The sequence below is a fragment of the Balaenoptera physalus genome (assembly GCF_965194825.1).
Source record: "Balaenoptera physalus genome assembly, chromosome: 15".
Taxonomy (NCBI): domain Eukaryota; kingdom Metazoa; phylum Chordata; class Mammalia; order Artiodactyla; family Balaenopteridae; genus Balaenoptera; species Balaenoptera physalus.
In genome coordinates this window covers 46122947-46137257 of record NC_138894.1, presented here as the reverse complement: position 1 = coordinate 46137257, position 14311 = coordinate 46122947, and the positions used below count along the sequence as shown (strand labels likewise).

Here is a 14311-nt window from a genome sequence, read left to right as displayed (position 1 = left end):
CTTATTGTGGTAATCATTTCATGATATGTGTAAGTCAAGTCATTATGCTATATACCTTAAACTTACACAGTGCTGTATGCCAATTATAACTCAATAAAACTGGCAGAAAAAATTAAAACATGCTCAATTTTAATTTTTATAATTATTTCTTAAATGAAAACTAGAATAAGAATTCAGATGTAAACTGTTCCTTAAAAGTAGGACATTCAAACACGATAGGATTCTTAAAATATAAAGTGTATATACTGGACTTTGATGGAAATACCTGAAAAAAAAAATTGACAGAAAAGGTTTCCTAAATATTTAAATGTATCTTTTTCAAGCATTTCTCATTTTTCTGAGATCAATTAGATGTATTTTAGCTTACTAAATTTATAAAAAGAAAAAATAAAAGTTTTTATGCAGCAAGTTTGTCTTTGAAATAAACTTGTTTTAAGTATTTCTTTGGATAGAAGTATCATTTTAGTCTCATATAAGAAAATTAGTAGATCAGCAAACTGATAGTGTTTCTTTAGCTTAAAGTAATTTCTGTTTGAATTGCAACTTTATTTTACATTCTCAGAATCCACTTGCTACTATAGAAAGCTGTATATTTAAAGTCTAAATTTCACATTCCAAATAAGATTTTATATCCACAAATCTTACAAGACACAGGAAACTACTTATAAGTACCAAATGAAGACATTTCAACTAAGGTCAGAGTAAAAAGAAGAAAGAAATTAGAGCAGAACAAAAAGGTAAGAATACAGTAGAAAAATTATGATTTTCAACTCATTACAGATTGATAAAAATGTCCTTAATAATAACGACCTATAAATTCATGAACATACAAGTGCATAATTCATCTCTATTAACAAGTTAATGTATAACTTTCTGAACATACCTGACTAGCATCCTTTATATGTATGTTGTCGACTAATTTGCACAACAACCAAAAATATTCTTTACATCCAGGTTTTAACATTGGTTCTTCTTCATAATCATCTATCTATTAAAAAAAAATTTAAACTTTGTGAAAATAGTTTAAAAGGGGAAAATAACTTAAAATTATAATACATTTTAAAAACTACAAGCTTTATACAAACAATTAAATCCCTACAAACTAAACAGTTTTCAAAATTTAACCCCCAAAAATGGAGAGAATACTCCTAGTGTCTGTAAAATTAGAACAACTATGTATGTTAGTGAATAATAAGAGAACTTTCAAAAAAAACAGTACTCTGAAATTCCTTATAACCTACTTGGAAAAGATATGAATAATGTATAATACTAAATAATGTAGTGCCAACTAAAAGTTCAATGAAAATGTGGAAACAAAAGAAACCTACAGAAAATGAGTATATATAAATCTACCCACATATAATGGTCTATTATAGTTTTGAAAGTTGAAAAATAAAGAACACATTACATTTCCTACATAGTCAATGACAGACGGTAAATATGGAGAAGAAAAACGTAAATCCTACAATGCATCATATTTCTGGGATTAGTAAAATTTACTTATTAATGGGCCCTATATTTATTATGGGGTAGAAGGCTTTTATATGGCTAGTGTTAGCGTATACATGGGAACAAGGAAGAAAATTGAAAATTCTGAGTATCATAAAGATAAAAATAAAACAACTGTGACTGAATAAGAAGAAAGCTACATTTATGATGTTTCTATCATTCAACTTATTAACACAAGGCTCAGAACCTAGTAAGGACAAATGCTATTTCCAAAACAATATCCACGAGAGATCCCACAGAGCTGAACCCAAGGACACAGGATCTATCCCTAGGTGTAACATGGACACAATATGTCACAATGCTGCCACTTTAGGAACTATTACATGTAACGACCATCCCCCTGGTGAAAACTACAGATAGTAAACAGGTACTCAAAATTACTTGCAAGGATAATACAACGATAAACTTGGGGCAAATGAAACAGCAGAAATAGAAATTGCTCCTGAACACAGTAAAATCTTACCCTAATAGGTTTGAGTGCTTGAGCATCTGGAAGAAATTTCAGCAATGTTGAGGCAGCCAGTAGCAGAAAAGAGCGATTGATTGAGTCTCCTCCATCCAGCCCTGACAGAGATAACTTATAAAGACCATTGCAAGATTCATGACGGACTGCAGTCTAAATGAAAAAGTTCCAAAGACAGTCTGAGTTAGTATTAAAAAGTTAATCTTAAGGTTAATATGTTGGCAGAAATAACATGTTAGATGGCTTCTTTAGTAACATGTTTTAAAACGCAATGTCCTGATCACATACTCATGCATCTAAATAATACATGATCAAATGAAGTACCCCAAAGTATACAGTAATATGTAAAAACATTTCAGAAATTCCCAATATGGTCATAAAAACAAACCAAGTAAATACAAGAACAGACAAATACAAAATGGATTGAGAAGAGGATATTCATAATAATTTATTTACATGATTAAGTAACAGGAAAAATACTGGGTTGGCCAAAAAGTTCATCTGGGTTTTTCTGTAAGATGTTATGGAAAAACCTGAACAAACTTTTTGGCCAACCCAGTATTTTCAGAACTAGAAGCAACTTGGAAAGTACTTAACCCAGAACATTTTACAGATTTTAGAATCTTGTCCAAGTGTCACAATAGTTACCTGGGACAGAGCCAGAACAAGAACACATATGCATTCAATACAAAGCTAATAATATTAGAAAATGTTCTCTAAAAAAGATATGAATATCGTGGCTAAGTGTATTAGTAACAGTGTGTTTATACTATTTCATTTAGGAATATGGTGTGAGTTACATCAAGATACGATTGGTGAAAATTATATTGACTTCAGTGTCAACACTGAAATCAAAAGGAAATATATGTCTCTCTTGCATCTAAGGATACACTCAAATAGAAAAAGTAAAAGAAACTTCTCTAAAACGTAAATTACAAAAAATAAATGCTGAAATCCTTCTCAACCTTCAGGAAAAAAAACAATTAAAAAAACCCAAAACAAAAGAATCACTCTGTTAACAAATATTGCAGAAAAAGACAAATATGAATGCTACAGAATATTTAATGTTCACACTTAAGTGTACATAGTTCAAAACACTCTAGATCTTAAAGGATTATTAAGTACCTTCCAGGCAACAGAATATATTTATGGAATCATGTTCATTTGTTTCCATTAGCGCTTTTTATCATCGATGTTAATAATAAGAAAAAATATGAAGAGTAGTACTAATCTTCAATCTTTAGCTTACCTCAGGAATAAGGAGAGTCAATTTCTTTAGCCAATCTTGTAAATGATCACTGTCAGCAAGGCTAGATTTCACTAAAGAACAGCAATGAGCCCAACTCACCAAGAGCCACATTGAATAATGTGAAACTACAGAAAAATTGGAAAAAAAAATTACTATAAAGTCTTGTGCATAATGAAAACAAAATGTTCATTATTAAAGACATTATATATAGATGTAACCAGTCATCCAAATCTTTATTAAAAATTAACTTTGTGGAAACCTTACCTTCATGTCTAGACCTGTGATCAGACTGAGCTTTCAAAACTCTGCAAAGTAAAAACACACCACCACCAGTAATTAAATTCAGCAATGAACTAAAAATAACTCAATTTCTTACTACATATCCTTTAACTTTCCCTGCCCGCCAAAAGATTAGATTTTATGAAAGCTGCTAATTTATTTTCTTATGGTCTTCATTTTTTAATTTAAAGAATCACTGGCAAAATCTTATTGTAACAAACATTAAATGAGTGTTTCAATGTAATAAACAAAATGTGAGTGAATCCCATATTGACTTAAGTGAACTCTCAAAAAGTGCTTAAAGATTTGGTTACTAAAGTGATGTGGCTTACAAAGAGAAAGGTTATAATGGTTTAGACTCTAAACTTCAGACTCCTAAAAAAAAAAAAAACACCCTTATGCAGTAGTCCTTGGCCTCCTGGAGTTTACAGCCTATCAGGGGAGATAAGATGAATATAAAAAAAGTTAGGACATAAATATATTCTAGGAGCTAGCTGAGTAAAACAGTCAGCACATACTATTAGAAACGTGAGTTTAATCTTAATCCGTGGCATATGAAATATTCTTACTGGCTCTAAATGTTATAGCGTCTATAACGACATTATATTCTACTCTAATAGAAAGATACGACTCACAAAAAAAAAACAAAAAAATCATACAATAACATAAAATGCCCTTCCTTTTGTATTGTTAATGTCAACTTTCATCAGGAATGGTTAAAAGCAAATTATTGAAAAGTAGAGAAAAATAACTAAATTAATTCTATATTACTTCACCTCTATTTTTTCCCCTTGATACTTTTAGTAACTTCAATGGAAAATGTATTACCTCAATTTAAAGAAAACTAAACATTAAAAATTTTCATTTTAATAAAATCAGCATATAGGGATTTAGTATTCACCTTACAAATAAACTGTTTAAAAAAAAAAAAGCACTGATCTCTAGATACCTACATTGTTATAATTAACAAAACACCTATGAAAATCTGAAAGAGCAAGACTCATCCGTATTATTGATTTAAAGTAAAAGGTACTAAAAAGTTAAAACTTATAAATCTAGTGTTTGGCCATATTTCATGTTTAACTTTTATCATATTGGTTTAATTAACTTTACCAAGAGCAACCCCCCAATCTACCTTTCAAATATGTAGCATTAGAAGATTTTGATAACAGGCAAAAAGTTCATTTTAGCTATCTTAATTGATACAAACCTCCCAGCACCATATAAACTGAAGGTGGAGGCTTATGAAAAGACAATGGTGTAGGAACAGGAGTCAAAAAAACACAAAGATTGGGGGTGGGGGGTAGGGGGCCCTCACATTACAAAGACTGTAATGAGATCTTTAAGAATGGAACTGGTAGAATAGAAATAAGAACTGTCACAGTGAACCAGCTTGAACAGCAGCAGCTGGTATCAAACTCGCGTATTTTTCGTTGTGTGAGGTTAAGAGTCAAGTGAACATTTCTTAATTCTAAAGAAACAAAAGCAGACAAAAGCAGTCATTGAACTGCCTTGTTAATCAATATATTGTGGCGTGTGGGATAGTGAGGTATATAGAATGTGTGTTAGAACAGGGGTCCCCAACCCCCGGTCCGCAGACCCATACCAGTCCGCAGCCTGTTAGGAACCGGGCCGCACAGCAGGTGAGCAGAGAGCGAGCAAAGCTTCATGTGGGGCTCTCCACTGCTCACATTACCGCCTGAACCACCCCCCCCAACCCCGCACACCGGTCTGTAGAAAAATTGTCTTCCATGAAAACGGTCCCTGGTGCCAAAAAGGTTGGGGACTGCTGTGTTAGAGGACAAGGAGGAAGAGTTAAGAATTATTTAACTGGAGAGTCACTGGTACTTGGCGTATAAAATGTATTTTATCATACAAACCAAGGTCATGTTATAGCACTTTCTTTGTTTCCCCACATTATCCATTCATAAGTTTTATAAATAATGAAGTAAGGTGACTGGCACTGATAATATAATGGTGAGCAAAATCAGATATAGTTCGTATAGAACTGTATGTCCAGTGGGGTAAAGCAGATACTGATTGAGTTATGAATGTGAATTCAACTGAGACAGACAGTAAAGAAAGATACATTAAACAAGAAATAATCTTAAAATAATCATGCTACTTATATGCAACCATTGCTTATGAAGGTGACTTTTAAAAGCATCTAAAAACAGGTAACTATTAGCCATAAATAACGCTAAGCACTTTGAAATGTGTTTGTATTAGCTTTGTAAATCATTTAACGATGGCAAACTTCAGCCCAACATAAACACCTACAGAATACAGGACCTGGAAATTAATTCTACACACTTTAACATAATTTATGTGATTATTTGAGGCATACACAGTCAGGTCCTCATGTATCAGCAATTATCATTTATACATTATTAAAATTTTGAACATTAAAAAAAAAGTCTCCAATGTAGCCCAAATAAATGAAATCATATTACACGTTTAAACTATATTCTAATACACATATTTCCAGCTTTATCTACTGAGGGCCTAGAAGCAAGGAAACACTAGGAGCAATGATACTATATTTTGCAGGTTCCCCACCAAAAGGAACTAGGGCTTCTTAAAGAAATGCTGATTCCACAACTAAGGCAGGGAAACTGAAAGCCCGGAAGATCTTAAAATGACAGGGGAAAAAAAAAGTACTCCTCCCCTCCACCCAAATAATGGGGACATAGCCAAAGGACACATGAACAAACCTGAAGATGCCAACTAAGGTATAATTTGAGCAAAGTGAATAGTAATAGTAATGAATTATATTGAATGAAAAACATCCAAATTGATACTAACTAAATAAAAGGAAGAAGAGAAAGCTCTTCATCACCACAGAATGTCAACTAATAAACATAAAATGAATGGTAAGAGTTAGAAAATCATTAGTTTGTAAACATTATACTAATATTTAATTCAGGCAAAAATCATCACTGAATGCTAAAAGTAAATGAGTAAGTTTTATGAGAAGCAGGAAATTTAAACAGTTGCAAATTATCTTCCCATAGGTTACTTTTAATTAGAAAAATCAGAAACTTCATTGTAGAGAAACCTGGAGGAAACCAGATTAACTGATCAAAATTAATATCGCTAATAATAGGACAAACTGGTATCACCAGGATATACTGGGAAAGATACGTTACTTATGGAGTATTCCTGCTAAAATGTATAGTCTGAATCTGATTGTGAGGAACAATCAGGAAAACCTAAATTAAAAGGCTTTATAAAAGAATTGGCTTGCGATACTCAGAAATGTCTGTATCATGAAAGAAAGCCTAAGAAAGTATCCCCAATTAAAGGAAATGGAAGAAATATGACTACCAAACGCAGTATGTGATCCTGGAAGAGGAAAAAAATTGCTATAAAAATATTAATGGGACAATCTGAGTATGGACTATATGTTAGATAATATTATATCAATGTTAAATTTTCTAAATTTGAGTATCTTACTATAGTTGTTAGGAAATTGTCCTTGGACTTGGGAGATACACATCAAACTATTTATCAGTAAGTGATCATAATGTCTGAACTCTTACAAGATTCAGGATATGTAAATAAACGTGTGCTTGGGGACACCCACAGAAAATGCGTGCTCATGATCATTCGATAAAAACTGGCAAAATGTTGATAACAATATGCAAATCTACATGAATGATATGAGAGTTCACTAAAACACCCTAACAATTTTTCTGTTAGGTTTCAAATTAAAATTTTAAAACACTGTATTCTTACTCTAAATACATACAATCATAAATTATGTAAAAACTTCATACCTAGGAGCCAGATTATCATACGTATAAGCAACAGACATAAGTCGCTGAATCAAACTGGTTCCTTGGACAAGAACAAGAAATACCTTTAAAATAAAAACATTAAAAAAAAAATCTATAAATATACTAAAACACAAAACTGCGTTTTAAACCAGACTCCAAATTACTTTGATTTTTATTTATAAAAGGATAAGGAATATTCTAAAAACGGTTATTGGAAAATACTGTAAAAATATTAAATATTAGAAAACCAGATATTTATAAAGAAACCTCAGAATAGCAACTTTAAAAAGAAAATATTAAAAATTTAGAAATACACAGGCAAATCCTTTTTATTTGATCCACAGATTATCTGCATGTCACCCAACAGAGTGAGAAAAATATTATGTATTACACACGTCAGTGGATTTTTTGGGCGGTAGGTGAAGTAACCTTTTTCAGTTTTGAAATAAGAAAAAAAATGTCAAGCAGTGCAACATTCCTCAACCACCCTGAAATAAACATAGAAAAGCAATATAATATACCATAGATACCAAGCATGGATTCCAGATTAAAAACCTTGAGGTTCAACATTTAGTTTGCTAACTTTCAAGCTGTATGACTCTAATAAATACTGAATTTCTAGGTTCTAGTTCTTCATCTATATAGTGGATAAAAATATTTGCTAACTTAATAAAGAATTACTGAATCCCTTCTGCAGGTCAGAACCCATTCTGGGCACTAATTTTATAAAAGCACTGTTCCCATCCTGGGGAAGTTAGTCCAGTGCAGCAGAACACATAGAAAGCACTGTAACACAAGTATATGCAATGTGCCAAATGAGCAACAGAAGGGAGCAGCAACTAAACCTGTGCCTGGCAAAATAAGAAGAGTTTTAAGAAAAGCTATATTTAGGCTGGAATTGGAAGTTCAGTTTGGATTCTGAACCTTCTAAAAGGCTATTAAAGGAGAACAAACGAAATAATGCATGATAGTAAATTATTAAAATAATTAGTGTTCTTCCTTACTATTGGATGACTTCGTCTCCAGAATTAGGGTAACAAAAATTTCCCCCCAAATATCTTCGATTTACCTTCTAAGCTCTAAGTAAATATTATGATAAACAGATGAAAAAATATATATTGTATGCTCTTTTTCTAAACTATAAAAATGTAACATTGGCATATGCATAAGAAAAAATATGCACATAAAAAGATTAACACATAGAGCTATTAATGGTAGTGACCTATATGACTTTGGGGAAGGTTCACTTGTATATTCTTTTTTTTTTCTTTTTTCTTTTTGGCCACATCACAGCTTGCGGGACCTTAGCTCCCTGACCAGGGATCGAACCTGGGCCCTCGGCAATGAAAGCACAGAGCCCTAACCACTGGACTGCCAAAGAATTCCCTCACTTGTACATTCTAAATTGTTTTCAGTAATTATGTACTTGCATAAATTTGTTAAAAAAAAAACTAGCCAATTATTTAAAAATGCCATATATTGAGTATGTGTATTTTATTTCTCTATCAGTAACAACTAATTACTCCGGTGTTTCTTGAGCAGGTATGAGGTAAGCTGCTGTTCTCAAATGGTTACAAAATGAAGAAGAGATTAAGTAAAAACTCATCTTCATCTCTCCCCAGTTCCCAGTTCACTAATAGAGACACTGGAAGGGCAAATATTTGATCACATGAACAACAGAATCCACAGCCAAAAAGAATTGTAATTTTATTGCTGGATGCACTGGTTATTGTGCCATTTTCGTTTGGCTCTAAATCAACCATACTATGTATTGATACTCGCTCTGTGACACTAGTGCTGGTACATTATAAACTAAATTCCTCCTCTGCCAGCTGGCTTTCTATTAGGTTTGTCAACGTGGGATACTAGAGAGATTACTTCCTTGCTTTTTCTTTCTTTCTTTTTTGTTTGTTTGTTTTGGCCGCACCATGTGGCTCGTGGGATCTTAGTCCCTGACCAGGGATTGAACCCAGGCCCTTGGCAGTGAAAGCGTGGAGCCGTAACCACTGGACTGCCAGGGAATTTCCGCTGCTTTTTCTGTTAACATTGTTCCATTAGTATTTTAACCAGAAGAGGCAAATGATTTCAGAAGCAGTAACAGAACCACTTCCTCGGAGGCCTAAACTCCAGTTCAACAGGATCCCTCCTATAAGCGCCTCATTCCTGATAACCACAACCTTTTACATATATTCCTCAAACCCTAGGGGTGGTGAATGGCCACTTGCCCGCGTTACCTCAACATTCTCTTTTTCATTTTTAGCCCTCCAACACATATGTGTAAAACCAGTTCTCAATTTTAAATTTACTCTGTTGAAATACCTAGTGTGGTTTGTTTTCCTGAATGGACCCTGATACACTCAGTATAAAAATTACTGAGACCAACTAATGAACTCAATCCTACAGTTAGATAACATTAAAATGGCACAAAATTAATTCACTCCTGCATTTTGGATGATGAACTGAAAAGTTTTACTGCTTCGTAATTTCTACTGCTTTAAAATGAAGGCATTACTTCTGCTGTTAGGTCATATTGTGGTAATGTAGGAGAGCATTTCATAGACATTAGAGTATTCATTTTGTAAAAACAAAAATATACAAGCTCTCTTAGAAGACAAAATTTATTACTACATGATGACTTTTGTACTTTACCTCTGTTAATCTTGGTATATGAAGACCCTTGGCATGATCACCAGCAGCCTTTCTCGATTTGCCAGGCCATGTTCTTTTCCTATGGCTTTCTGCTATACCAGACCAGGCAAAGACATCATGATAAGCTAAATCCAAATCGGATGGATCTACTGCAAACTGGCATATTAACTTCAGCAAGCAAGCAAGACAGTCTAGCTGCCACTGTGGATAAGAAGAAAATATCATTTCCCTATTTTCATTAATTTAATATGGCTACTATACAACTTGAAATTAAGGCCTAGAAAATAAAAATAATTATAGTTAGTACTTAATCCATGTGGTAAAGAAATTTTGCTGCTCATGTATTATGGTTAGTAGCAATCCAATCTTACAAAAATAAAGACACTAGATAACTAGAATGTATATTTAATGAAATGGAAATGACACTTGCATTTCTCTCATGAAAGAATCATACAAATATATATAATAGAGATATACAGGATTTAAAAAAATATTGCTCGCAATGTACTACAATTTTAAAAATTATTAAAATGCTAATAAAGATATTTACCTACAAAATTAGCATTGAGAGTAAAAATACTGGAGGTTGTCTCTCCACCTAAGTGGCATATACTCTACTATTTGGGAGTGAAAGCAATTCTCAATAATTCTAGAAAATTATTCAACTGAAAAATCTGCACTTTACATATGTATATTTAAAATAAAACAAGCATTTCATCAGTAAAATACTGTTTAGTATGAAAAGTAAAATTTCTGATTTAAAGCTCTACTTTAAAATTTTTAAAATAAAGCAATTCCTTCAAATAAATAAGAATATCACCTATGTATGAGAGATTCAGAGCTTTCTCTTCAATGGTCCTTGTTCTCCTCTTTTCCTAATACCACTACTAAGTGTTATAACTATACCAATATGCCAAGAAACATAGCAATACTATATAATTGATTTTCAAGAAAAGTACCAGGAAATTTCAGTGAGAAAAAAAGTCTTTTCAACAAACAGTGCTAGAAAAATTGGATAGCCATATGGAAAAAATAAAATAAAACCTCAACCTCACTCTACATATACAAAAGTTAACTCAAAATATAACACAGACCTAAATGTAAAAGATAACTATAAAACTTACAGAAGAACACACAGGAGAAAATCTCTGTGACCTTGGAAAAATGATTTCTTAGCTCGGATATAAATTTTGTTAAAATTTAAAATTTCTCTGCTTAAAAGACACTGTAAATATAAAGAAAAAGCAAGCTACAGATTGAATGCAAATATTCCTAATACATATACCTGACCAAAAAACTTGTCCAAACTGATTAAGGAAAAAAGTCTTATAGCTCTTTACTAAGAAAAAACAAAACAGGGGGATTCCCTGGTGGCACAGTTGTTAAGAATCCGCCTGCCAATGCAGGGGACACGGGTTCGAGCCCTGGTCCGGAGAGATCCCACATGCCACAGAGCAACTAAGCCCGTGTGCCACAAGTACTGAGCCCGCGTGCACAACTACTGAAGCCCGCGTGCCTAGAGCCCGTGCTCCGCAACAAGAGAAGCCACCACAATGAGAAGCCCGTGCACCGCAACGAACAGTAGCCCCCGCTTGCCGCAACTAGAGAAAGCCCACACACAGCAACGCAGCCAAAAATAAAATAAATAAAAAGAAAAAACCCCCCCAAAAATGAAAGCAAACCCCAAACAAAGCAAAACAACAACCCCCAGGATATAAAGAGACACTTCACAGAAGAAGATAAAAAACATGGTCAATATGAAACTTATGGAATACAATGAAAGCAATGTTAATGGGGAAACTTATAAATGTAAATGTTTACATTAAAAAAAAAAGAAAAATTCTTATCAACAATCTAACTTTATAGCTTAATGAACTAGAAAAAGAAGACAAACTAAACCTGAAGCTAGTAATAGAAAGAAGGAAATAATAAAGATCAGAGCAGAGGTAAACAAAACAGGGAACAGAAAAACCTACAGAAAAATCAGTGAAAATCAAAGCTGGTTATTCGAAAAGAACAACAAAACTGACAAACCTTTAGCTAGAAGGACTAAGAAAAAATAAAAGTCAAATTACTATAATCAGAAATGAAAGTGGGAACATTTCAACTAATTCTATAGAGATAAAAAGGATTGTAAGAGAGTACTATGAACAACTGTTGTGTGTCCAAAAACTGGATACCTTACATGAAATGAACAAATTCCTAGAAACACAAAACTTACCAAGACTCAATCACAAAGAAATAGAAAACCTGAACAGACTTACAATTAGTGAGAAGATTGAATCAGTTATCAAAAATCTCCCAAAAAAGAAAAGTTCTGGACCTGACAGCTTCACTAGTAAATTCTAACAAACGTTTAAAGAAGAACTAATACCAACGATCCTCAAACTCTTCCAAAAAACTGAAGAAGAGGGAACTTCCTAACTCATTCGATGAAGTGAGCATTAGCCCTGATACCAAAGCCAGACAAAAGACACTGTCCTCAACAAAATATTAGCAAACAGAATTCAGCAACATATTAAAAGGATTATACACCATGACCAAGTGGGATTTATTCTTAGAATGCAAGGATGGTTCCACATAGCAATGATCAATGTAAATACTCCAGATTAACAAAATGAAGGAAAAGACTACATCATCTCAATTAATGCAGAAAAAGCATTTGACAAAATTCAACACACTTTCATAATAAAAATACTCAACAAAATAGGAACAGAAGGAAACTACCACAACATAATAAAAGCCATATATGAAAAACCCATAGTGAAAATCATACTCAATGGTGAAAGACTGAAAGCTTTTCCTCTAAGATCAGGAACAAGGCAAGGACACCTGCTTTCACCACTTCTATTCAACACAGTAGTGGAAGTTTTGGCCTGAGCAATACACAAGAAAAATAAAAGGCATCAAAATTGGAAAGGAAGAAGTAAATTTATCTGTTTGTTTTTGATGTAGAAAACCCTAAAGACTCCATATAAAGGCTCTTAAAACTAGTAAATGATTTCAGCAAAGTAGAAGGATACAAAGTCAACATACAGAATTCAGTTGCATTTCTATATGTGAACAATGAACAATACGAAAGGGAAATTACAAAAACAATTCCATTTACAATAGCATCAAAAAGAATAAAATACTTAGGAATGAACTTAACCAAGGAGCTGAAAGACTTCTACAATGAAAGCCACAAAAAACTGCTCAAAGAAATTAAAGACGAATAAATGGAAACACATCCCGTGTTCACGGACTGGATGACTTATTAAAATATCAATACTACCCAAAGTGACCTACAGATTCAATGCAATCCCTAACAAAATCCTAACGATGTTTTTTTCAGAAACAGAAAAATCCATTCTAAAGTTCACAAGGAATCTCAAGGGACTCCAAATAGACAATCTTAAAAGAAAAGAACAAAACTGGAAGACTCACACTTTCTGATTTCAAAACTTACTACAAAGCTACAGTAATCAATACAGTGTAGTACTGGCATAAAGATAGACAAAAAAATAAAAGGAATGGAATAGAGAGCCTGAAAATAAACCCTCACAAATATGTTCAAATGTTTTTTGAAAAGAGTACCAAGACCATTCACTGTGGGGAAAGGAGTCTTTTCAAGAAAATATGCTGGGAAACCTGGATCTCCACATGCAAAAGAATGAAGTTGAACCCTTACCTAACACCATATACAACAATTAACTCAAAATGAATCAAATATAAGACCTAAAACAATAAAACTCTTGGAAGAAAACACAGAACAAAAGTGCCTTGACACTGTATTTGGCAATGATTTCTTGGTTAGTACACCAAAGGCTTAGGTAACAAAAGAAAAAATAGACAAATTGGACTTTATGGAAATCTTGAAATTTTGTTCATCATGTAAGAGTATCCACAGTACCCTATAATATATCGAGAGATACACATTATAAATATGGGATCTCAGTTGACTTGAAAGCCATATGTGTCTCAAGCAAACTGGGCATCTCAAGCATTGCCAGGCTACAATGTGTCCCATACAGCAGTAAATTTTTCTTACTACTTCATAAAAGTGTCCACAATTTTAAAGGAAACAAAGAGAGAAGATCTTTAGCATATGATTACCTGTAAACTTTATTCAAAGCTAAACTTAGAGCAGTTTATAAACAAAAGTCCTATAAACGACACACAACTACTCATTAAAGATTTTAAATTCTCCCACTTTGCCAAAGAACTAAAAGGCACCTTATAATTCTGAGAGATCACTGAGACAACAAAGACACAACAATAAAACACAACAGACATTTCAGTTCTAAGAGACAGAAAACAATTACTGTAGTAGAGGTATCTATTCTAAAAAGGAAAATATCTGTAGCAAAATATATAAAATAAAAATGGCAGGGCTTCCCTGGT

The 14311-nt window shown here is 33.0% G+C and overlaps 1 protein-coding gene across 14 annotated transcripts in view; it reads right to left on the bottom strand.

The window, feature by feature from the left end:
- Positions 1-14311, bottom strand: part of USP34 (ubiquitin specific peptidase 34) — a 231515-nt gene that overhangs the window by 66663 nt on the left and 150541 nt on the right. For all 14 annotated transcript variants that reach the window (XR_014253950.1, XM_082426527.1, XM_082426526.1 and 11 more), the window contains 6 exons: positions 9929-10129; positions 7280-7362; positions 3486-3526; positions 3222-3346; positions 1973-2125; positions 884-988 (listed from right to left, as the gene is read on the bottom strand). Coding sequence is in view for 13 of the 14 variants with exons in the window: in XM_082426527.1 (XP_082282653.1) it covers positions 884-988; positions 1973-2125; positions 3222-3346; positions 3486-3526; positions 7280-7362; positions 9929-10129 (708 nt within the window). In the remaining variant the exon portion in view is untranslated. The remainder of the gene's footprint in view (positions 1-883; positions 989-1972; positions 2126-3221; positions 3347-3485; positions 3527-7279; positions 7363-9928; positions 10130-14311) is intronic.